Here is a 26,482-nt window from a genome sequence, read left to right as displayed (position 1 = left end):
CTATTAATTGCTCTTTCAAATCTGTTCCGTCTCTTCATATTGTGTGGCCGATTCTTTTATCTCCCGTCATTTGCATATATCCAATTTATTTTGCTTATTTTGAAATTACGCATGATTCTTCCATATTTTTGTCTCCATGTCACTGCTATCCCACCAACCCACTCACCCACCAACCCACTAATACTCTCTGCCATTCCGCTTTGAATTTTGGTTTTGCATCGGGTGTCCTTCATACTCACCCATCTACCCTCCTGCCAATTTGGTCGTGCATGCCACCCAATACCATCACCTCAGGTCATGGAACTGCCGTTGGTTACACTTCAGTCTGCGGACGAGGATGGCGAGCAGCCATGCGATGGCACTGTAACCTCTACCAATGATATTGTTGCCAATCCTATGATTCAGGAGGCGTCGTCCCTTGAACCACAGAACGGAAGGAAGGTGCCCGTTCCAACCGACCTACCGGGCTTACAGCGGACAGGCGTTGAAGGAGATCTGGACGAATTTGGGCACCGGAAATACCACCGTCCTATGTTCGTACCGGAGGTGGATGAAATCAGAATAAGGTAAAGCAAGGGTGGGTGATGGGAGTATGTAGGGGGTCAGTGAGAGCATGAATAGATCATTTGTATGTATGTATGTATTTTAGATCCTCCTGCAAGCAGGAACTCGCAAAGAAGCCTCATTGGCTAATCAAAGCCACAAGCTGACCGAAGTCAGTCTTTAAGATTCATATTTAACGTCCATGATGAAGAATTGTCAATTGTCAACAACTCTGTAACTGGACGACATACATTAATCTTGGAGTGATTCGAACCGGGGACCTTATTATTGGAAGGCACAGGCGTTAACCACTGAGCTAACACTCCCATGTGAATTGGTGAAAGCCCGAATTCAAAGAGTATTTCATTGGCACAACTTTGTATTACAGACATAGTTATAGACCAAAGTCAAAATATGCCTCAGAATACACCGTTAGATGTGTAAACCTTCATTGGAGTCTGCATCAGCTACCCTGGGCCCACACCTCCTATTTTTTTTAAATCTAACTCTGGCCCTTCCAAATGGGTCCATGCCAACCGCCTAAATCGGTCGAGTGATCGAGTGAGACTTTGAAGTTCTGTGCACTTCACAGGAAAAATACGCTTGTGTCCCTGGATGTTTATCTCCTATTTATCAGTGAATAATTCCAAAATTCTCAAAGGAAAACACAAAAATTTGGAGCGTACCATCGAAATCGGACTCGATAAAGTTACTTAGGGCTGTGTCTGAATTCCTCTTTCCTCCCTTCAGCCCGGTGGTGTCTCGGAGGGGTTTCTTGAACTTCCTGGAAGAAGAGACCGCCGGATGGGTGACCAGATACGTAGTGGTGAGGCGGCCATATGTCTTTATCTACTCAACCGATAAAGATCCCGTAGAGAGGGGATTAATCAATTTGGCATTGGCCAGGATTGAGTACAGCGAGGACCAGCAGGCTATGTTGAGGGTAAGTGATTCTGAAAGAGTAATGGCCGCCTCACCTCCTCAACAGGTGAATACTGAAAACAAATTTAATCAGCAGAATCAGTGACATAACCTGGAGTAGTAGTGAGAAGGAGAGAGACCCTCTCCCCTGTACCCAGAATCAAGCCTTCCCCCTCCCCACAACCCTTTTCCCTCCCCTACTCCCTGCCACAAACAAAATAGAAAGACAATTTTTACATATTTACATAGTAAATGTGTAGTCCGAAATGTGAAATGGGTTAACCTTCAAGTTGTCTTTGGAAAATGAAAATTGAAAACTTCCCAAACCCTTCTTGCACCCCTCTCCCAACCATCTCCCTCAATGCATATCCTGGTTATGACACTGGAGAGAATTCTGAAAGGCATCTGCATGCTTCTTAAATCTTTTTTAAGTTTAATAGTGAAAAGGGTGCTGGCGGGATGAATGCTGATAGTTGATGTAATGCGTTATCCGACCATTGTTGTATATTTTTAGAAAGCTTTATTTTACCACTTATTAAATGCTGCCTCCAAATATGAAACTAGTTAAAAAAGACTTCATATTTTATATGTAAGGACAATAATTCATTTTATTTCCCTCAACATTATTGAAATTTTAGATTGTCTTTAAGACTTTTCACAAATGAGCCTGACATTTTTATAGTCTTAATATGAGACTCTTCCCCTATACATTGGGTAAGGTCAGATCGGACCGTGAAACGTTTCACGGAAGTGAAACATATCCATAGGTGGCAGCAAAAACGGTGGTATCCAGGGGTGGACCAAGGTACCTCCCAGGTGCCACCTCTCCTGAAAATTTCCCTGCACTTTAAGTTAGCTTCATTCATTTATTTAACTTCATAATTTTGCTCCGAAAAAAAAAATCAAGCATGTTTCACATACAGGAAATCTTTAATTATTGCCAATATTTTCTTAATACGCATCGCTGGGTCGGTGGTAATTTTAGAGTCTACAGATCAGTATCTCCCGGGGCCTTTTTCTTTTTCCCCGAAGAAAGCCTGTATCTGTCAATTGTGTCTTAAACTTCGACCTAGTTTTACATTACTGGTCTTTCTAACTTATATAGGAGTTCTGTTGATTCAGTTTATCGGTTTTCAATAGTATATCGGCGTCAATAACTGAACAAATAAATCGTTGCGGTTTCTTCTTCTTTATCTTCTTCCATTTTTTATGGCTGCTTTGAAGCAGCAATTGTCGTCATGAGACCAGCGAGTCAAGAAACAGTCTCTTGCAGACGTTGCTGTTTAAGTATCACTTGTAACTATTCTTTCGGTCTACAGACTCCCAACACGTTCACAGTCAGTACCAAGTACCGAGGATTTCTACTTCAGACTCTGGCAGATAAGGATCTCTTTGACTGGCTGTATGCATTCAATCCTCTCTTAGCCGGTTCTATTAGGTAAGAGAGCGGTAGAATTATTTTTATTTTTATACAAATTTTGACTTGTCATTTAGCCTTTGAAGAAGATCCTGCTAGGATTGAAACGTCAGGCCAACTTACTTTTACACACTAATTTTACATATTAGGAAATTCTTAATTTTATATATATATTTTTGTTTTTTCAACATAAGTGGTTTATTATCATTTGCCTGTAGGATTGCCTGAAAAGTATGTTCTCCAAGTATAAATGGAAGTTCTGTTTCTTTCATTTTCTATCGTTGAAATTAGATCATTTTGTTTGTTCTTTTTTTCTGTTTTGCTGTTGTCTACAATGTCTGTCGTTTAAGTCACATGTTGAGATCAATTTTCCGAGGAAAGATTAGGAAGGCTACGATATACAGCTCTGTGAAAGTGCCTTTCACACGCAGCACAGTACACTCTAAAAAGTCACTTGGACACCCCGTCTTTCCCCTCTCCCACTCCCTCCCCTCACCTTTCCTACCCCTCTCCAACCGACTACCATTCCCAATATATTCGCCTTATCTGTTGGATTTGCTTTTCAACATAAAAACTAGTCAGTTTTCCTTTAATATTGTAATTTCAATCCTTACTTTACTTTTACCCACAGATCTAAACTTGCAAGAAGGACCAACGACATGGCCGTGTAGACTTCGACAGCCGCCATCTTGAATCAAGCACAGAGAATCCATAGCAATGGTTGATATTCTGTATATACAAACAGCTCTCTATTTTTGCAATGAAAGTGGTCACATTGATAGTGTACATTAGGTCGGGGTCCAGAAGCCGTTAAAACCTGTTATGATTGTCAGTATCGATATTTGAAAAAAAATTCTTGTAATTTGTTTGGAAAGTTAAAAATATCTTATAAGTCTTATTAAAACCAGTCAAGAGATGAACATTGGGGGTTAAATTTACTCACTCTCCCAACAGGGTGTGTATTGCTGGGATATCCTTTGACCTGTAGGTCACCAGGTGTTAATTAGGTATAGCATGGATATATGTATGTGATATGCTCTCAGATGTTAATTACTCCTTATGCAACTATCTGACCGGCTGAAAATGTGTCAATACTCTAAAATAAAAAAAATAAATAAAAACTGTTTTATTAATAGCTTCACCCACTATTGTGAATGCAACAAAAGCAACAAATGTCAAAGTGAAAAGAGGCATAAGTTTTTAGGGAAGGGCCCCCCCCCAACCCCCTGTGCTGCGGGTGGGTTCCCATTTCCTTCATGATTCTATGCAACTCATGCTTGGTGCAATTTTTGTACGCCGTGGTTTCAAACTTTGAAATGCCTGTGAACGAACTATGCGTAACGTGTGCAGTGTACTGTTTCCCATGACGTGTCGACTCGGGAACAGAAAAACGAAATTGTGGAATTGTTAGAAATATCGGGTGATATATACTCAGATAACAGTGGATCAGGAGTCATCAGAGATGTAGAAGTCATTTCAGGATGTCTCGGGCCACTTGAAAGAAGGGAAGGTATTTCATAATGCCTGGTTCAAAGATAAAACCATTCACTTTTGAATATGTTGAAGAGTGTGCAGTCAAGTTTGCACACTTTTGTAATTGCTTAAGGACCAGTGAAGATCTCATAAGGATTAAGCGTGGTGTCCTTGGGGGGGTGGTGGGGTTGGGGGGGTATATGGATATGGGGATAGGGTGGTGAAAGTGCTTATAATCACCAGTATTCATGTATAGAGGGCATGGCATTCTGACACATATACCATCCACCAGACTAGAAGCGAATGCACGCCTCACTTTTAAACAATTTGCATGTATGTACATTATTTGCTAGGACCTTTCAGTGGAGTGTAGTTTGGAAATTACGAATTTGAGAATTATCTTCTTTGACAAACGGACCAAGATTTTATTCTTATGTGGATCACTATCGAATAATGGTTTATGTGTGAAAACAAACAATTCGGTGCTTTTGCTTTTCTGAAAGGCTTTTACGAAGGTTGTATGTATTTGAAAAGAGAGTTGTGCATAAGTAGTTATTTCAAGCCGCCTCCTACGATTACCTCGCTGTACAGATTTTAAGGCTTATCCACCGTCAAAGTGTCGCCAAATGTATTCGTTGTTACAGTAGTCTAAAAGTCGTATCATGATCGTCTATTAACAGAACGATTTATCCAGTATCTTTATCATGCTCTGTGGAAGATTGTCAGAGTAAGGAAACAGTTTGTTGGAAGTCAGACGATAACTTGTATGTAAAAAAAAAAATCAGAAATTTGAAGATAAATAACTGCATCTAGTGAAGTTTCAAGAAGAAGAAAGAAAAAAGAGAAGGAACTAAATTACACAAATTTATAAATAATTTTCAGGTTTTTATTTCATACAGAGAATAAAAATAGAAAGGGAGTGGTTTTTTGGGGGGCAAATGGTTGGAATGAACATGTGTTCTAATATGTTTATTTGTTCCAAGTAGTATTTTATCAGAAACTATCAGAAACGACTGCCACACAGTTACAAGGCATGCTGAGTTTGTGTCTTTGTGGATCTTCTCGATTATGATGTCAAATTCTTTTGGAAATATAAATCAATATTAAACTCTGTGGAATAATTCTGTAGTCATTCCCATGTATGGAGGCAGTTTAGAAAAATGTTTAAGGTGCCTGATCAACCGCAAATGAAATCTAAAAGTTATGAATGAAGAATGTAGAAATTTATTCTTCTGATGCTACCATGACAACCATGGTTACAGAGAAAGTAATCTTAAACACTGAAGCTGTCAGTCAGAATTGCTCAGTTTGGAAAGGAAAGGGGTGAGAAAAAAAAACATTTTTCTTGCTAAAAGCTTCTCCTTCTTTTGTTTTTATGAAGGATAGCATTACTTACCTGCTTTTTATGCAAACAAGTTCAAATTAAATTTGTGCTAATTGTGGATTGGAAAGAAAAAAAATAGAAAAAGCTGTGCAATTTATTTAATATTTAGCAATGTTTGTTTTTAGTGATGTATTCCTTGTGCAATAGCAGTCCATTACTTGAAGTTTTATTTTTCCTATGAAAACAATATAAATACATATATAAATATCTATATATTTTGTTTACCCTACTTAAGGAGTAGTGCTGCGTATCCCACGTCTTTTGTCTGTTTGAAAAATGTATATTTGGTGCAAGTCCTTAAAACTGTGTAGTAGCTATATTTAATTAATACTAAAAGCAAATTGAAAAGTTCAAAATTTTCAAAGAAAATTGGTTTGTGCAAAAATGTCAATGATAGAGTTCTGTGCAAGGATAATGTAGATAAGTTTGTAAATAAAATATGTTGCAAGTGGTATTGTTGATGTAAGTTATGCAGTATTAAAAAAAAGTATATATATATATATATATATATATATAGATATATATATATAGCAGCATGAATATTCATTGCAGAATTAGCATATTTGTGATCAGGAGGCCTAACCTGTTTTCAACTTCTCATGCAAACTATTAAAAAAACATAATTATGATCATAACTTGACATCTGAGGTAGTTATAACATGTCATGATGTAATGTTGTCAAAGAGTGGGAGTGGGGTGGGGAGGGGGGTCACATTTCTGCCATGTTGTATTACACATATTCATCAACTGAGATCAATTCTGTGGGCAAACCCATTTTCAAAGGCAGTACAAACCTCATATTTTGTTTTAACTTTACGCATTTCTTATTTTACATATTTAGGTTAAAAGAAATAAGCTTTTTTATTTTTTTTGCTTGCTGCAATCTAGTTACCCTTGTTGCTTTCAATTGGTTTTTTCTGTCAGTCATTTTAAGTTAGCAATCTGATAGGAGTTATATAATTTGTTGGACATACTGAAAATTGGTTAAAATAAAGCTGTATCATGCAGCTAGCAATCAGTACTTGAGTGTAAATTTAAAATTGTTAAAAAATTATGTTGCTCTGAAAACCATTTTATACTCACTTATTCCATTGACATATAAGTATTTTTTTTTTTGTTAAGTAGAACACCACCCGAACCATTTGCGTGATAATTAATCTCAACTGTTTTTTTTTTCCCCTTTCCTTGTTTTTATTTTGCGTTTATCTTCCAAACAAACTATGCATTTGCTAGCATCAGATTTAGTAGTACAGACTGCTCTTACCGGTGTAGCTAAGGACAGTTTTGGTATTGCAGGATGTGCTATGCAAATGTCCAGTACAGTCCATCAATTGTTCAATATGATGACAGGTTTTACTATTTTGAACCTTTATTATTTACTTTATAGGGGGATGGAGGGGTTCATAATATCAAAGCACAAGTTCTTGCCAGTTTTAATTAATTGGATATTCAATCAAGTTTTTCTTATATGGTTAAAGTGATACAAGTGTTTGGTATTTAACCAAGGCACACGTTTTGTTATTGACTGTAACACTTTCACCTGCTACGGTAACTTGCTTCATCCAGTCTTGGGTGTTCAAGCAAGGAGCTGCCCATACACAAATAAAACAGGAATATCATAAGGTTAGAATCATGATAAAATTGGTTTGTTTCCATGGTAATATCTCCCACCATTGACAAACCATTTGGAACACATTTTCTTAGTTTGATTAGCTCTTCGTCTAGACTGATGAGCTCTTCGCCAGACGTGTTAATCCTTGCAAATCCAAAATTGACCTAGCCTAACTTGCTTGAAGACATTGGGATAATAGTTTTGCCACAGGTAATTACAAGAACAAATCTATCCAACCATTGATAGGAAACATAACTGTAAATTAAGTTAATAAGTGGGAAATGTATTTTTTTCTTTAAACTTAAGTAACAAACTGTATTAAAGAAGCGGTTTTGAAATGTATAGAATGGTTCATGTTATAAAGGGTAGCAATTGCTTGTTACATTTGTAACTCTGTGTGGAGGGGAAGAGGAGCTGTGGGGGAGGGGGGTAGTGGGGAGGGGGGTAGTGGGGAGGGGAGGGGCAGTGGGAAGGGGAATTAGAGGAGAATCAAGTTTTAAGCATGCATTGTATAAGCCAAACATGTCATCTAATAGGAAAATTGTACATTTTCTGTTCAAAAGCTGCACAAAGTCGCCCTATTAAATATAAAACACAAACAGCACCTTGCTAAGTCCCCAAAGTGTAGTTTTAATGGGATAAAGTTATGAATGTATTATCAAGGGCAGCTTAGACCATATAAACTAATTCAATTTCTACATGCAAATTTTAAAAATAGATTCATAACATGAAATAATGAAAAAGTTTAAAAAGTACCAGACAATACAGGCATTTTGAAACTTTTATGCCATTTATTTCTGTGCATTATATTTCAGTATTTAAAAAGAAAAGTTTTGAATTCTCATTCAGTACTTAGGCATCTCTAATGAGTATGTTATCGTGGCTCAACATTACATGTATATTGATCAATGTGTGTATTATGTCTCATTAAGCTGCAAACTTATCTAATTGAATGTGACTGGTAGGTTAGAAATTGATTGCAATGTCTTATTGGCTGCAGAGAAGAAGTCTCTTCATTAAAATGCAATTTAAATGTTTTTCAAAGTAATTAATTATGTAAAATATATACCGCAGGATCTATAAAGCAATCTACGTTGAAGAAACAAAGCAAAATGGAGATTTTGTCAGAGTTTCAGAGAAAAAGAAGACAAAATTTCATTTCTTATTATAGCGCATCTAACAGGAGAGTATACAAAAACTGAAATAATGTGCTGTGAACTCTATGAATTACTTTCGCTGGCACCTGTTGACGCAAACTTGATTAAATATCTGATGGAACGACTTAAAAAGTCGTCGAAAGTCATAAAACAAAAGAAGAGGTCAACCAAAGTTTTATGGAGTTTTAACTGCCATTTATTACACATACCATTCTGATCACAAGTTCAAAAGTATCTTCAGTTAGAGATATTTTTGTTTAGTTGACTTAAAGCCATCTTTAAATATAAATGATGAAATAAAGAATATAAAAGCTTTTTAAATTGTTAATGTTATGACACATATTAAGTTAAAGTAAATTTGTTGTCTCCATTTTTCCCTCCTTTTCCTATGTTCTTATTAACCCCACAGTAAGGTCAAGTGTCATGTAGTAAAAGGTGATGTGCATTCATATAGTAGATCCATGTTAACGTTTAACATTCATTATCAAGAATGCAATTTCTTTATAGCATGCAAAAATACTCATGTGAGGTCAAAGGTCAATCATACTGCTTATCAATCTTATTAATTGTATTGTGAATTTAGCTTGCTTGTACATAGATAATGCTTCATGATTCAATGGAAATAATTAGATTAAATGAAATGACAAAGAAACAAAAATCCATTTTCCTATCACTTGTCTTTTCTTTTTGCAGTGATCTTTATACATAATTTACATTTATACATATATACACATATAAAAATATACACATTCTACGACTTCACACATAACCTCATAAATGACCTTCCATGATTGTCCAGGAAGGGGGGGGAAAAACTATCGTTTATATTTTAGCTTTAAAACAGTTCTGGTGCATTTTGGGCATTACATACGAACGATCATGGGTGCAAAAGATGAATGATCGTCATTCCAAACAAGAAATTTATTTCACAGGGCTTGTCATATCATCCAAAGTTTTCCTGGTCATATTATTACCCTGGAGAGTGTGAATGCTTGCTGTAACTGAAATGCTTACGATTGTACTCATTGATCTACTGAAAAAGAAACAAACAAAAGAAAGAAAGAAAGAAAATCAAATTATTTACATAACATTTCTACACAGCGACTCTGTGGTGTCATGTTGCAATGAAGCACCGTCCATCCTCTGGTGTTGCGGTGCGTGGTAACTCGGCGTGTTCATTAACGTTCCTATGCTGTCTTCAAGACATGTATAGCTGATGGACTGCACTGATGGACACATGTTTTGAAAATCCAATTTATAATCATCTCACTTTCTCACATAAGACTAAAAGGCTAGAAAGCCTTGAATGAAAAAACAGCTGAAACTGCTACAACGAGGCAAGGAGACATCAAACTAAGGAAATACCTGGTTCACCTCTGATAACTCCAAACTGTTATGTACATACAGAGTTGTAACCAGTCAATTCATTTTGAGTTGAGTAGTTGCCTGTGATTTTCGTGAGTCGAGTTGTTGGCTTTAGTCCACGGTACTGTTTCTATGGTGATATACTTCACCACCTCCCTTGAGTCGTTGCACAACACTGCTGATGGAAGATTGACTCCTACCTTGGGTCACCGACAAACAACGAAACGATCGGTACTGCCCCTAAATATGCTAGATAGACCAATAACAGTTTTTCTCCTCTTCTTACTGTCTCCTCAAAGTTCTTTTCTCTTAAATGAGAGGTTTTATTATTTTGGCAATCTTTGGCATGATTTTTCTTATAAATCAAAGAATTCACAAATCAAGAAACTTCCAGGAGCCTTCGATCCTCTTCATAGAATTTCACCAGCTCTCTCTTTTTTTTCAAACTAGCTTGTTGCTCCTTGCAGAATCTGGCCGCATCTTCAACGATTTGCTTTGGAATGTTGAGCTCTTTCAGCAAGGCAAAGTTATCTTTCAGTAATTCCTGCCAAAGGATAGAGATGTCAAATTCCATAAATAATGATTTGCCTATGAGCACCCCCCCCCACACCCAAGAGGTCAAACGTATCCATAAAGAGTCCTCTTTTATTAAACCTTACATGTTACACATTTATGATATATACAATACTTTAGTCTTAAAACAACTCTACTAGTTATATATGTATGTGTGCGTATATATATTCATATATATATAAATATATATATATATATATATATATTCTTGATTTTCCAACTCATTACGATTTTCAAATATATATATTCATTTGCCTTTGTCGTTTACCTCCATTTCATTAACATTTAGTCTGTTCAAAGTATCTCTATCGAGATCCAGCTTTAGGAATCACAAATGATTTTGAGTTGGTTAGCATCATGTTTGACCTCTAGAGTAAGGCAAAATATGTCACCAAAACAGAACTAGTATTGTTCGATGCAGGTGACAAACGCCTACAGCGGAATTACGACTTTCTTACCGGTTTTCAATTTTAATTATATATATATATATATATATATATATATAGAGAGAGAGAGAGATATCTTAGCTCAAAAATGCAAGTGCTTCAAAAGTCTACCTGGTACTCTTCCTCTGTCAAAGTCATCAAAGCTGCTAGGTCGACCTCCAGCTTTGGCGTCAACTTCTTGATGAGGTCCTTGCTGGGGTCCTCCTTGATGGGGTCCTCCTTGATTGACCATTTTTCAACATCACTGCAGTTGACTCTATCCTGTGATCCTGCTTTTCCCTTTTCTTGTTCTACAGAAGAAAAAAGTATTGCAGCGTCTATCAACATGCAAAAAAGTAGTTCAAAAAAGTAGTTCAGACCAGCACGGGGACTGAAGAATTGCCTCTAAAGGTAATACTTTGGTCCACTGGTCATGTAGACAAATACTAGCTCCAAAAAACAAAATAAGACACCCTCTATCACAATACACTTTAAATCCCCCCCACAATACCCCACCCCCTGTTCACTTTATCACCAAATAAACAAACAATATGATGAAATAGTGAGTGTTCTTTGGAAAAAAGGTTGGCAGGGAAGAGGACATTGTACAGACATGATCCCAGTTCTAATCCAGATAGCACAGGTTGTCTGACAACTGTGACCACCAGCTTTAAGAGGAGCACTGATGCCATACTGCAACCCAATTCAGAATCTATGTTACCAGCAAGCAAACTTCCACATATCTGGCTTAATGTAGTAGAGCAAGTCAGTCAAATTCGTCCAAGAATTAAGCACTGGGGAACCTAGACTAGGGATACATGATCTCTTACATCCAAAAGTTAACAAATTCTTCATGTAGCATTTTTTTTAAATTTATACCAACAAAACAGCCAAGAACAACCACTTCCACATCAACTCACATCTGCAAAACTGTAAAATTTGAACTTCAGAATTAAATACACTGCTATTTAACTGACAAGCTCAGAGAATCTATAAACCCGCCACATCTTACCATATTCAATAGCCTTTCTACCGAGTTCCAGATAGTCTAATTTGTCTTTTTCTTCGTCTCTCTGACTGGCGATGTCAAAGCAGAGCCACCTGAAGTCATCTGCTGCCTCAGGTGTCATGTTCAAATATGACCCAAGTCTTTCTTCTTCTGCCTCGTGTAAAGCCTGACGAATAAAAACAGAGAATAGAAACTTGAAAATGGAGTTGGGAGCTTCAAGACCGATCGATAGGAAGATATGGGATTGAGATTCATTTGGATAAAAATTCATTTTCAAAATTTCAAATGTTCAATTTTTTTTCAAAATTTTCAAATTTCAAAATTCAAACATTTCCAAATTCATTTGGATAAACATAATTATAGCAGCAGCATCACGACAGTGTGCAATATTTGTCAGGACCAGTCAGAACAAATTGGGAGCACAATCTGAAACTGTATCACCATGATAATATTCATGATTTTTTTTTTTTTTTTTTTGGACATAAAAAAAGGCGTGTTATTTATATATGTTTGTTAAATTCCAACTATAGAGAAGTAAGACAATAAAACTCTACAGTAATTGAAGCAGTTGAAAATGCAGGCAGGTCATAGTAAAGCCTCTGTGGAGTGAACCATAATTACCAGCAACTCATCTTGTGACAAAACAAACACAGAACCCAGGTTTCCTTTCAGCTTCCGCACTGCAGCGTCATAAGGCTTTCTGTCTTCATCCATATCTGGAAAATCAAATTTCAGGGAAATAATTTATCCAATGATCCTTGCAAATATGCTTTGCGAAAAAGTGACTAAGGAACCAGAAAGCCAGTTTGCTTTATAAGCAGTTACTTGCCACATTTCGCATATTAACATTAAGGTATTAACATTAACAGTAAAATTGAAAACAAGATTTTAAATTGTTGACTATAATATCAGGCCTTAAATTTCACAATTTTTAGGGCAAGACCACTTTGGCCTTGAATGGGGCAAAATTGTAAAGGGCACCAAGGCCATGAGGTAAGGCACCAAGGCCAACTTGCATCTTAACGAAGGGCAACAAGGCCATAAAGAATTACCATCATGAAACAATTTCTGTTCAGGTCCTGGCAGCTGTTTTAATGAGGCAGACACTACAGTAGAAGGTGGTATCTCTCACTTTGCTTTCCTTTTTGTCAATAGATTTAACCCTGACTCTTATTCGAGTCCTTCCTCACCCTTAGCAAAATCAAACATCGTTATGGTAACTCAACTCATAAATTTATGGACAGACTCTGATTATGGGGGTATCTCATGTAAACTGTAAACCTTTATCAGATTACTGGAGTAGTCCTCAATCCATGCCAACACTAATTGAACAGAATAATATTCACCCAAAAATGCCTTTTTTGAGTTTGATGGGTTGTTTATAGGGGTGGTTAGGCTTATGTGGTTAATGCTGAAAATGTAACTAACAACAGTAAGTTCTTTTTAACTTGTTTATTGATGCTGAAAAATTATTCAAAAAACAGCAAATCAGGTCCTAAGAAATGCAGTACATGTACACAAAAATTAAGAAACCGAACTGCCATCACTCATTGGAAGTATGCATCATCAAAAAGGGTTGATATTTGTAACCAGTTCTGGTTTAAAGCACATGGTCAAGTATCTATCTATTCGGGCTCGGATGCTGATGAAGAATCAATACTGTCCACCTGAACAGGCAACAGATCAGCAATGATGTCAATCATTCCATCAGCATGATCAACGTCAGAAGACAAGTCATCGACTGGAGAAGATGAACAGGCAGATGAGTCTGAGTCTTGATTTGTGCAGGGTTCCTAGGTTTGTATTTCTTTACGTTTGGACGCTTGGTGTGGATTCCACTGTTCCACCATCTCGCAACAGCTGGTGCAGGGTTGAAGAGCTCTGGTTCAGGGCCCTGTGTAAATATATGGAGATCTTCTATTGTGGAAGCTTTCAGGCTGAGACGCCAGTCACCCAGAGAGCGCTTGATGTAAAAGAACTGACGCACAACCTGTGATGTGGCAACTGGTAAAACCAGGATGATTCGTATGAGGTGAATAAGGTTCGGGTATTTACCAGATTTTTCTAGCAGCATCTTCCTCCAGGGGGGGAGAAACTGCTCCTTCTGATGATGTTTTTTGATGTCTTGCTTTGCCTTCATCCACTCCTTTTCAATTTTGGTGACATCACATCCCTTCTTAGGAAGCAGTAGCTTGAAGTGGTCAGATATGGTTTGGACCTCATCCAAACCATAATCCAACAATGCTTCAGGATCAGATGGATAATTGGAAGGATCCAGGATTTCAGTAGCCATGATCACTGGATCATCCTTGAAGCTAGAAAATCTGGTCCCGATGCAAGATACAATGGTGTTGATGATGTCTGTTGTCTGCCGTTTGAATGGCTCTGTCGACCTGGCTTGAAGTTCAACACCATTGAAGAGGAAGGTGCCTTTTCCATTGGCTTCGTTGACAGCAGCAAGTACTGGTCTCAGGTGAGGGCCTGGAGTTATCCTCTTCCTCCTTAAGCTTGCTTCTGCAAGCACAACACTGGTTCTCACTGAAGAAAGAGGCAGGACGTCACGCTGAAACTCGAGAGATACCTCAGCCATGTTGTCAACCAAATCCTGGTATAATGCCATGGGTAAAACAAACTTGCAGGATTTCAGAAGCTTCAAGTAACTTATTATCTTGGCGGCATCAGCAGCTGGTACATCTCTCCGCTGCCCAGTGGCCTGCTCTTCGAATTGTGTCACCACACACTGATAATTCGTGGCCAGACAGTTCAGTGCTTTTCGTCTGTGGTCTATCCAACGGGTTTCTTGTGATCGCGATGACTTGACTACATTGCTCTTCAAAATCTTGGCAACATCTTTTCAGCTCACACTTCCTGACGGTCTCCTACAGTTCAGCGGTTTTTAACCGCTTCAATCTGTCTTCCCGAGGCATTATTGTACTCTTTGGCTTGTCGTTTGTCCCTAGATGAGTTTTTACTTTGGAACTTTATTTAGAAAACGGGAATTTTTTTTGGCAAAGTGATCCTAGAGCATGTGATGTACGTGTTCGGTTATTTTCCCGTTCTTTTTTTTCGTGGGGAAATTTATTTACACACCAAACACTCCGCCGTGTGCCACTTATCCTTGGAATAATGTTTGTGTCTCAGGGACGCAAGCCCCCCAAAAAGTTATCGTCACGTTAAAACAAGAGCCCAAGGGCACTGTGGTTCCTTGCTTGGGGTATATGACAATACACCTAATATTATCAAGCAAGATTGGACTCAAATAGTCCAAGTAATTGTGGTCCTACATGTTCCCATAAAGTAACCAACACTTTTGTGATCACAAAATGTGATCGGATTTTGCATCAAAAGGCACTTTTGAGATCTAAATATGGCGTCGAAAATGTAAGAAATATAAGAGACCTACAAGCGTGTCAACAGATATGATAACATTGGTGACCTCAGATGACATGACCTTTAAGTTTCAAAATGTTCCACCACTCCGTTCACAACTTGTCCCAAAATATCAACCATGTCACACCTTGGCATTGAGATTTAATTGCATTAAATTTCAAAAAAATAACTTTGAACTTGTATACATAACTTCACACACAAAGGTCACTCGGAGGTCAACCAATTGACATTTTTGATCGGTGAGACCTAAATAGAGCATGACTGTAAAAATTCAAACATATTTTCTTTGCCCATTTTCTCCCCCCAAAATACTACTTTTTTAACATTAGCTGACCTTTGGTGACGTTGAACCACATGACCGTTAAGTTTGAAAATATTCCCCTATACCATTTGCAACTTGTCCAAAAAAATTAACCTTGTCACACCTTGGCACTGGGAGTTATTGCATTAAATGTCTGAAAATTAACTTTGACCTATTATAACTTCGCACATAAAGGTCACATGGGGGTCAACCCATTGACATTTATGATCAAAAGGTACCTTTAACATCTGAAAATAGCATCGAAACTGTAAAAATCCACAAAACACGAAAAGGTCACCAGAGGTCAAATTGAGGTCAAGGGTCACCAAGATGCGGGTCGACAATTGGATAACATTGAAGCAACTCCCAACCCTAACAGACAATTTGTTCTCAAGTTATCGCAAAAATACTAGTTTTTTATCATTAATTGACCTTTGGTGACCTTGTATCAAATGACTGTTAAGTTTGAAAATATTCCCCTATACCATTTGCAACTTGTCCAAAAATATCAACCTTGTCACAACTTGGAACTGGGAGTTATTGCATTAAATGTCTGAAAATTAACTTTGACCTATTATAACTTCGCACACGAAGGTCACATGGGGGTCAACTTATTGACATTTATGATCAGAAGGTACCTTTAACATCTGAAAATAGCATCGAAACTGTAAAAATCCACAAAACAAGAAAAGGTCACCAGAGGTCAAATTGAGGTCAAGGGTCACCCAGATGCGGGTCGACAATTGGGTTACATTGAAGCAACTCCCAACCCTAACGGACAATTTGTTCTCAAGTTATCGCAAAAATACTAGTTTTTATCATTAATTGACCTTTAGTGACCTCGGATCACATGACCCTTAAGTTTGAAAATATTTCCCTATACCATTTGCAACTTGTCTCACAATATCAACCGTGTAACACCTTGGCACTGGGAGTTATTACACTTTATGTCTGAAAATTAACTTTGACCTCATATAACTTAACATACAAAGGTCACCTTGGGTCAACTTATTGACATTTTTGATTGATGAGACCTAAATTAGAGCATCAAACTATACAAATTCAAACATTTTTTCTTTGCCCATTTTCTGCCCCCAAAATACTAGTTTTTTAACATTAATTGACCTTTGGTGACCTCGGATCACATGACCGTTAAGTTTGAAAATATTTACCTATACCATTTGCAACTTGTCCAAAAATATCAACCATGTCACACCCTTGGAACTGGGAGTTGTTGCATTATATGTCTGAAAATTAACTTTGACCTCGTATAACTTCGCACACGAAGGTCACACGGGTGTCAACCAATTGACATTTTTGATCGGAAGGTACCTTTGATATCCAAATCTAGCATCAAAACCAAACATTTCCTTTTTTGCTCGTTTCCTCCCAAAATAAGCACATTTTTTCTAATGTGACCTTTGACCTTTTGACCTTGGTTTCAGATGAAGTTTAATCTCCTGATTCCAAAAAACAAAACGACAAGTCTGTACAACCATCCTAACTCCGACCGAAAAACTTTGACCCCATATAACTTCGCACATAAAGGTCACACAGGGTCAACCCATTGACATTTATGATCAGAAGGTACCTTTGACATCTGAAAATAGCATCAAAACTGTAAAAATCCACAAAAACACGTAAAGGTCACCAGAGGTCAAATTGAGGTCAAGGGTCACCCAGATGCGGGTCGACAATTGGATAACATTGAAGCAACTCCCAACCCTAACGGACATTTGGTTCTCAAGTTATCGCAAAAATACTAGTTTTTTATCATTAATTGACCTTTGGTGACCTCGGATCACATGACCGTTAAGTTTGAAAATGTTCCCCTAACCAGTTCACAACTTTTCCCAAAATATCAACCTTGTCGCACATTGGCACTGGGAGTTATTGCAGTTTTAATATGTTCGGTTTTTGGACCATAACTGACCTTTGTGGGCACCAAAAACAATAGGGCACACCTTCTCCATATGGCGGATCTATAGTCCAAGTTTGGCCTCAATCCAACTTTCCCTTATTGAGATAGAGCGTACCCAAGAAAGTGTCACAGATGCACACACAGACACACACACACACGCCAACCTGACTGCATAGGTTCCTTTTGCTAAAGCAAGGAACCAAAAAGCTTGCGCCCGATCGAACAACAATTGCGTTTATTGTATGAACTACTTTTACTAGTTTAATCGTAAAGATGTGATTGTGTTACTGCCTGTACTTAGTGAATGGGATACACAATAGATAGGGCAGATTGCTCAGTGCCTTAGCTTAGCTGTTTGACAAGGGCGGCCCAGCCCACCCCTTCTTTCGCCCATCCTGCCGTTTCAACCAATTTTCCCCCACCCCCTCCTCTTCGTCCGCCCTGGTACTTCCCTACTCGCCAACTCCGTAGTACTAGCTCCATGCTTTGACCTTGCAGCGATTCCAACAACCAACTCTTCAAAAATCCCTGTACCTACAGTGTGCATATCTCTCGCTAAATTCCACACAGTTCAGTTCAGAAATTTGCGGCCTGCATATCCAACTTCAAGTGATCAACAAGGTTCTTGCACAAATGCAATTTACCTATCTGGTATGAACTTCATTCCGTTTTTTTTATCATGTTTAACAAACTTTTCAGACTCTGACCTCTGTTGAAATAAGATGGATCCACATACCAAGTATGAAGTGAATCCACCATTAACTTTTTGCAATGATTTACACAGCAAGTGTCACATACATTAAGCTCAATTACACTTACTATCACCATTGCATAGATTCCTTGTGCATCCAGCAAGGAATAAAAAAAAAACTATATTGCAACCTGTGTACACAGAATCCGATTATCAGTCTTACCAGTATGTTGTTGGCCAAAACAAAAACAAAACAAAATTTTACAGACCTATAAATTGCTTATAAGTTGCAGACATCAATTTTTTCCAGAATTTCAGACATGAGGACAAACATTTTTATGTTTTCTCATGATAAATGTTAATAGTAACTACTGTAAATATCTTTGTAAAACAAGGGCCCAAGGGCACTGTGGTTCCTTGCGTAGGGGTATATGACAATACACATAATAATATCAAGCAAGATTGGGCTCAAATAGTCCAAGTAATTGTGGTCCTACATGTACCCATAAAGTAACCAACACTATAGCCAACACTTTTGTGATCACAAATTGTGATCAGGTATTTGATCAAAAGGCACTTTTGAGATCTAAATATGGCATCGAAAATGTACGAAATATAAAGTCACCTACAAGCGGGTCAACAGATATGATAACACTGGTGACCTCAGATGACAGGACAGTTAAGTTTGAAAATGTTCCACCACCCCATTCACAACTTGTCCCAAAATATCAACCGTGTCAGTGTCACACCTTAGCATTGGGATTTAATTGCATTAAATGTCTAAAAATTAACTTTGAACTTGTATACATAACTTCACACACAAAGGTCACCTTGGGTCAACTTATTGACATGTTTCATCGGTGAGACTTGATTATAGCATCAAACTATAAAAATTCAAACATTTTTTTCTTTGCCCATTTTCTCCCCCCAAAATACTAGTTTTCTAACATTAATTGACCTCGGATCACATGACCGTTAAGTTTGAAAGTATTCCCCCATACCATTTGCAACTTGTCCAAAAATATCAACTGTGTCAAACCTTGGAACTGGGAGTTATTGCATTAAATGTCTGAAAATTAACTTTGACCTTGCATAACTTCGCACACGAAGGTCACACGGGTGTCAACCCATTTACATTTTTGATCGGAAGGTACCTTTGATATCCAAATCTAGCATCAAAACTAAACATTTTCTTTTTTGCTAGTTTCCTCCCAAAATAAGCACATTTTTTCTAAAGTGACCTTTGACCTTTTCACCTTGGTTTCAGATGTAGTTCTATCTCCTGGTTCCCAAAAAACAAAAAGACAAGTCTGTACAGCCATCCTTACTCCGACCGAAAAACTTTGACCCCATAAAACTTCGCACAAAAAGGTCACACGGGGTCAACCTATTGACATTTATGATCAGAAGGTACCTTTGACATCTGATAATAGCATCAAAACTGTAAAAATCCCCAAAACACGTAAAGGTCACCAGAGGTCAGATTGAGGTCAAGGGTCACCCAGATGCGGGTCAACAATTGGATTACATTGAAGCAACTCCCAAACCTAACGGACATTTCGTTCTCAAGTTATCGCAAAAATACTAGTTTTTTTTATCATTAATTGACCTTTGTTGACCTTCCATCACATTACCGTTATGTTTGGAAACGGTCCCTTACCCCATTCACAACTACTCCCAAAATATCAACCATATTGGACCCTGTCAATGGGAGTTATTGCTGTTTTTAATATATTGGTTTTTGGTATCTAACTGACCTTTGCGGGCACCAAAAAGAAACAATAGGGATCTTCCTCTTACTATGGGCTATCCACCCACCAAGTTTGATCATGATACATCATTTCCTTATTGAGATATCGTGCACTATACACACACACACACGCCAAGTTGAAAGCATAGGTTCCTTGCTTTGCAAAAAGCAAGGAACCAAAAAGGGCCATGGAAGTTTATTCTTCGTTCGACGACTAAGTTTCCACAGATGCCCTGAGGTGCTTTCCCTTGTTAAAATTATGCAAGTTAGCTCATTAAGCTCAACTTCATATTGTGTGCAGATTAATTGGAATTAGTCACTTAAAAAAGCAACTTTCGGTAATCGAAAACCTATTAAGTTTTGTTCACATGATTGCATCTCAGCAGTGCTAATAAAAAATGAAAGCTTTAATGTCATTCTTTGCTTTAAAACCAGATACATTTATTTGCTACAACTCTTGGTTATTGGTACACTATATCAAATTTATAATAATAATAATTAGAACAAAACTAACCTAGGACAGTCATTTCATCACTTAAGGCGATAAGAGTCGTGTCTTCTGGCAAGCTTTTTAAATAATCATCATCATCAACTATGGTGTCATCTTCTTCCGAGCAAAGTTCAAAGCTTTCTTCTAGTGAAGTTTTTTCTTTTGCTATAGCTTTGAGGTAGGAAACTGACGAGTGTTGACTGCAGAACTTGAAGGGTTCTGTCAAATCACCTATTTTCATCTGGCAATATGTATGAGCACCATCTTTGGAGGAACATGCATGAGTGTACGAGCTTGAGTCCGAATTGAAACGTGGTGATGGCGTGTGAGAAACAGCAGAGGCAGCCATGACAAAAAACCCTGAAAGGGAATAAGAAAAAAACTAACCACTCAAAATGCAGTATATCATGCCTCCAAACTTAAAACTGAACTTGTATAATCCATTCAAACATAGATCAATTGATCTCTATAACAGACAGTGACTACTGTAAACATTGTGCAATGGCTATTTATAGGCCTATATGTAGTTGCCTTGTTCCAATGTTATTTCAATAATCTGAACAGTAACATCACAGTGGAATTCACATCTGAAATCGACTAGAAGGTTATGAGGCCTGAAAATCTGCTTTAACTTGGAACATTTATAGAATATCCCACTGGCTTTCAGAAAGGCAACAAAAAATCCTGCATGGAAAATGTGTTGTTTTGAGTTGTTTTCAAAAGCTCTCACGAAGGGAAACTCCAGAGGTAATTTGGTAGGCCTACATACAAAAGGGTACCGTTATTTTCCGCACACGTTACTTTCCGCTGAAACGAAACGGTGTTTTCCGCAAACAAATTTGTCAGCGGAAAACAACGTTTTTTTCAGCGGAAAGTACCGTTTTTTTTGGGAGGAACAGAATGACTTACTGAAATGATTAGGCACATGGAAGGATTTAGGAAGATGGATAAGATAGGACTTGACTGTAACAGGATAAAATGTAGCTTCGAGACTAGATTTAGGATAGCTAAGGTTGTACTTGTAGCTTAAGCTGTAAGCACTAGATTAGGCTGTAAGCACAAGTTTAATTTTAATTAAACAGCGCCACGCTTTTGGGTTGTAGTTTTCGACATGCCTTACTTATACAGCCATTTTATTTCCAGCGAAAATCAAAGATACTGCCTTTTACACCCTTTTTTTTAAACAATCATTACGCGGGCCGAATTTTTAATACTATAATTATATACTCAATCCTTCATAACGCGGGGGTCCCTTTGCCCTATTATCCGCCGACCGTCTCATACTTCTTTAATAATTCGTAATTACAAACACCCCAAGCTTCCTCTAAATTATAAGCAGCTTAACTTTTCTGACATGAACTCAGTCTAACCATCCTTGATCGACGTTCTTTGATACTTTCTCATGTTATTTTAATCATCCTGCCTGAATTTGGTATCTCAAAATTGCGGAAAAAATATAGTGTAGCATGGTGGGCTCATAATTGACGCACTTAAGGATTTGATTAACGATATCTATCAAGGAAAAATCCAAATCACTCGACTGTATGTTTTTTTCATATGTGTAGTTCCTCGGAAATGTTATGATCTCAAAATATTTAAGGTTCTGTTCTTATGCACCGTACAATTGAGCAGAATTTGACCACAAAATGTCTGCCGTGTCAAGTTCTTTCATACCCCTAAATTGACACATTCGTTGTAAAGCTAACTGTAGTGTAGGCCTTAGTATACATCCATTGACTTTAGATGCTGTTTGCTATGCTCTGAGCCTCTAAGCTCAGACTGGTCAGGTTCCAGAGAGCAGTGTTATCATATTGAGGTAATGTTGGTTATTTTTAGGGAGTAAGATTTCCAAATGACCAAAAAATGTGCAAAACTGGTGGGAGGGTGTTAAAAGCTTAAAAAATACCACAATTTGGTCAGCAAATAGCTGAAATGGATTCAAACTCATGAAATATGTCATTCTGCTTGACTGCAAAAAGTTTAGGTGGCCTGCTGTATCGTTGCTAGTAATAATTGAAGGTGCGTCAATTACGGGGGTGCGTCAATTATGAAGCCTTTACTATACAGGTAAGTGAAAAATAGGTGCTTTCCGCAGAAGATTTTTTTCAGCGGAAAGTAACGTATGCGGAAAACAACTGAAACCATACAAAAGGATACCTAGGCCTAAGAGCCTTCTATTACAATGAAAGCAAACGGAAACAGAGGAAAATCACAACAATAATTGTTTCTATCACATACTTTATTGTTGATTTCGTATAAACGGGATATTTTCTCTTTTTGGTATAATCGGAATCGGCCCGATTATGACAAAAATAATCGGTAACCGCTATTTTCTGTTAAAAAAGCATAATCGTTTGAACACTAGGCCTAGCCTAGGCTAAATACAATCGATGAAAACACCCGGTACGAGGACTTGATCCAATGTTTCTTAGTTTCACTGTGAAAATCTTGGCCCATTTCGTTAAAGATTTGTAGATTGAAAAAGTCGTTACAATTTGATTAAATTAACACTACAACTACTCTTGTCTATCATTGCTGCTAGGCCTAGCTTACATCGCAATTCGCATAGCCTAGGCCTAAATGTATAACACCCTAATTACCCACTTGTACCATACGTTAGGCTAGGGTAACATTTGGTTTGAGATAAGAATATATACATTACTTACGTTATTGGGTCGCAAATTCAATAAAAAAGCAGTAACTTCCAACTACGTTGATAAGCATACATTCACCGGAGAATGAAACCAATCTAGGCTTAGTAGATAGACTGACTCCTGACGGTTTGTCAGGAACGTGATAACAGCAAAATGGCCGCCCGAATACGTAATATTAAGAATTTCTACTGCAATGTTATAATTTTGTAAGATACTTCCTGCTTGGAATTGCGCCCCCATTTTGCTAAGGACTATTTATAGAAATTTAACTATCATGGGACTATTTCAGGGCATGTAAATATATGTGTGTGTGTTGTGTAATCCATAGAAATTGATGTAGTATAAATTTCTATGGTCTAATCAGACCATTTCATTGGAGATACAAGTATCAGACTACAAAGAACGAACAGTTTTATTTACAGTCTTATGTACAGTCTGGTGAAAAACTGCAAAACTCCTTTTTTCCCGAATTATAACTGATAGCATGTAGAAAATGCATCATGAAAGAATTAGGAGGTGTTTTACCACCTAATGGGCTGCTCTATAGGCCCCAACTATAGCTCGCTGTCATGGTAAAGTTTCTTGAGATTACGTAAACGACCTGCCTTGGTCGTAACATGACCTCTTTTTTTACCAATTAGTCTGCAACGCCTGCCACATGTTTTTTTTAATTTTTATTATGGGGGTCTTTGGGTCAACGCTGTATGATTAACTACAGTGTATACATGAACATATTTCCACACAGTGTTTACACAAAGAGCCTAATGGTGTGCAGGCTAATTGTGGAACTTGAGGTCGATATACGACCGTGGCAGGTCGATTACGTAATGACAACACTTTCCTAGCTATAGCGTGCTATAATTGGAGCCAATAAAGCAGATCTTTAAATACTGTGACTTTTATAGTGCCTTGACTAAAAATATATCGAGGACTGATTCAACTTCATTATTTGGTTATTCATGAATGTTCATTTGATGGAAAAGTGTGATCAAGGTAGTAAAATAATCAGTTAGCGTGGAAAAGAATTGCCAAGCTATCTCCAAGAATTAATTTTAAGTCACTTCAACATGAAAAGAAGGTAGTTTATTTATGTTCATCCCTTCAGTAGTTAATGTTTTAGCCTACATTTCAATGCATGTCTTCAAGACGACTCAGTAACCATATATACAGAATTATTATTGTTTTTCATCGTTTTGTACTGTTTCATGCTGGGTTTGGTTTGCACTGACCATTGCCAGGTTGTACTTTGTAATTATGACTAATACACTTGACTAGCATTGAAGCTTTAAAACTCTGTCGAATGTGTCTTGGTATATTCTGACACGAAACAAAAACAAGTCTTCACTTTTTGGTGTTAACGAACATAACACTCGTTGTTAGAATATGGCACAGTTAAGCCTAACGAACTAAGCAGTTCCATGCTTTGTCGGCGAATATGTTTTCACCAAAATGACTGATAATCTTGAAGTGTGGTTTTTGATTTTCTGCATTGAACCTCTAACGGGGTCTTGTGTCATTATCCTTAGTATGTATTTTATAAGTAGCGCCAACTCGCAATAGGCTGCTTGTTAAATACAACTTTTTAAAAAGTTTCGTATATTGTAGTATTTAGGGCTCATCTTGGGGATTTCCACATGCATGTTTATTGTTAGGGCCTAGCCTAGTCTACTTGGGCCCTTAGTACTATATTCGACTTTGCGCATCCAAGCCGTCGTGATATCGATGTTCAACAAACATTTTAAATTCATTTAGAAATGAATATATTTAACACAACATGGTTATGAATGCTTATAAGGCACATAACGTACTGTACAAGTTCAACCAATTTCCTGTGATCATGGTATTATGAGTGATGCCTTCAAGGGCGGCGGAAGCACTTTTAATCTGGGGGGGGGGGGGGCACCGACGTCGAAGGGCACTTTTCAGAAATTCGATTGGACTGATGCAACCTGATATTTAGTACCCAATATAACTCTTATTGTATTATCTTATTTGCGTATACACATCACGCCATCAACGCCCCCCCCCCCCCCTTCAAGGAAAAACTGCATACTAGCACTGCAATATGTGCAAATTGGGAAACAATTTTTCTTCGAGACAAAATTAGGTGAAATCATTATAAAGTCCCTGCACACGCGATCGATACATGCATGAAAGCAAATGAACTATGTCAAAATACGAAAGGATGGGGTAGGTTATGGGATATTAAAACTATATTCATTATTAATAGTAGGCTATAAATGGCTTCCGCTTATTACAAAGTCACAATGTAATATAGCAATGCATTTTTGGAAATGCATTAGAATTTTTTTTGGCAAATTGAATATGCATAATGGCACCATAGGCGTAGGAGGCGGGGGGGGGGGGGCTGGGGGCTGCAGCCCTCAAACCAAAAATGTTTGTGAAAATTCGGGCAATATGCTGAGAATTTTTCGGGCACCTCAAGGGACGAAATAGTTTTAGAGAATTGATTAGCAATAATTGCTCGACAATTCTTGGAAATAGCAATTAGCATTAGCAGGTACTGCATCTTTTGCTAATCAAAAGTAATATTGATTAGCTACTGGCAATTCTTGGGTAGCAAATTGCTATGCGAACCCAGTTATTTCGTCCCTTGCACCTACTGAAAGAAAAATAATTTGCAATGTGTTTTTCAATGGTTAACCTGATCTAATTATTATCATTATTATTGTAACGACTTCCCCAATAATTCTATCCAATATGGAAGGGTAATAAGACGGTAAACGATTGTATGTTATTGGCATGCGATGTAACAACCGATGCATGTCTATATGATATTGACATTAACACGTTGAAAAAAATTTGGTAATATTTTCCGGGCAAGCCCCCCCCCCCAATCAAACTGGGCTCCTACCCCTATGAATGGCACTCACCGGAATGTTAGAAACCTTGTGGTAGTAAACATTTGAGTTTGACCCACAGAAATTCATTAATACTTCTAAATGAGGATTAGATCTCTTACTGAAATATCGCTGACCTAATAAGGTGATCAAGAGTACAATTTTTATGTAGAAAAAAGGGCACATTTTTAACCTGAGGAAAAGGGGGGCACGTGCCCCCTGTGCCCCCCCCCCCCCCCGGTTCCGCCGCCCTTGGATGCCTTCACTGTATAGGCCTATGATTACAAGTCGAGAGCATGATCCGTGATGTTCGTGAACAACCTCCGTGCAAAGTCAATGGGATTTTACTATTTTACCACACATTAAGTCCCATCGACTTAATGTGTGGAAAGATCGTCGAAGAGCAAGGTTCTTCTTAAGAAAGTCTTCCGAAGATTGTTGAGAATTAACTTTTTGGTGTAATCATGGAGCTACTAACGCAACAAGGCGCTTCGTTCCATGTGTAGGCTAACACTTTGGCGGGCCATCAGTCTCAAATCGTGGGG

The 26,482-nt window shown here is 37.8% G+C and overlaps 2 protein-coding genes across 10 annotated transcripts in view; one reads left to right on the top strand and one right to left on the bottom strand.

The window, feature by feature from the left end:
• LOC139976217 (kinesin-like protein KIF1A) overlaps window positions 1–9,312 on the top strand; it is a 97,819-nt gene extending 88,507 nt beyond the window's left edge. For 4 of the 9 annotated variants that reach the window (XM_071984775.1, XM_071984774.1, XM_071984777.1 and 1 more), the window contains 4 exons: window positions 295–566; window positions 1,294–1,531; window positions 2,784–2,902; window positions 3,513–9,312. In XM_071984775.1, coding sequence (XP_071840876.1) covers window positions 295–566; window positions 1,294–1,531; window positions 2,784–2,902; window positions 3,513–3,552 — 669 coding nt within the window. In that variant the 3' untranslated portion in view covers window positions 3,553–9,312. The remainder of the gene's footprint in view (window positions 1–294; window positions 567–1,293; window positions 1,532–2,783; window positions 2,903–3,512) is intronic. The other 5 variants (XM_071984779.1, XM_071984781.1, XM_071984780.1 and 2 more) reach the window with 2 other exon arrangements.
• Window positions 9,313–9,327: 15 nt separating this feature from the next.
• Window positions 9,328–23,271, bottom strand: LOC139976223 (uncharacterized). The gene is made up of 6 exons (XM_071984795.1): window positions 23,089–23,271; window positions 20,447–20,782; window positions 12,501–12,595; window positions 11,883–12,045; window positions 11,003–11,181; window positions 9,328–10,416 (listed from the first exon to the last, which is right to left on the bottom strand). The coding sequence occupies exons 2-6, from the start codon at window positions 20,769–20,771 to the stop codon at window positions 10,252–10,254; spliced, it is 927 nt and encodes a 308-aa protein (XP_071840896.1). The 5' UTR covers window positions 20,772–20,782; window positions 23,089–23,271; the 3' UTR covers window positions 9,328–10,251.
• Window positions 23,272–26,482: the final 3,211 nt, after the last annotated feature.

Source organism: Apostichopus japonicus, chromosome 11, assembly GCF_037975245.1.
Source record: "Apostichopus japonicus isolate 1M-3 chromosome 11, ASM3797524v1, whole genome shotgun sequence".
Lineage (NCBI taxonomy): Eukaryota > Metazoa > Echinodermata > Holothuroidea > Aspidochirotida > Stichopodidae > Apostichopus > Apostichopus japonicus.
Note: the sequence above shows the minus strand (reverse complement) of the source record. Positions and strands in the feature narration are given on the sequence as shown.

Coding starts and splice junctions, on each gene's coding strand:
- LOC139976223 (XM_071984795.1), bottom strand. CDS start 20,771: ATGGCTGCCTCTGCTGTTTCTCACACGCCATCACCACGTTTCAATTCG. Junction 11,182..11,882: donor TAGAAAGGCTATTGAATATG/GTAAGATGTGGC, acceptor TTTCTTCTGTAG/AACAAGAAAAGGGAAAAGCA. Junction 10,417..11,002: donor TGACAGAGGAAGAGTACCAG/GTAGACTTTTGA, acceptor ATCCTTTGGCAG/GAATTACTGAAAGATAACTT.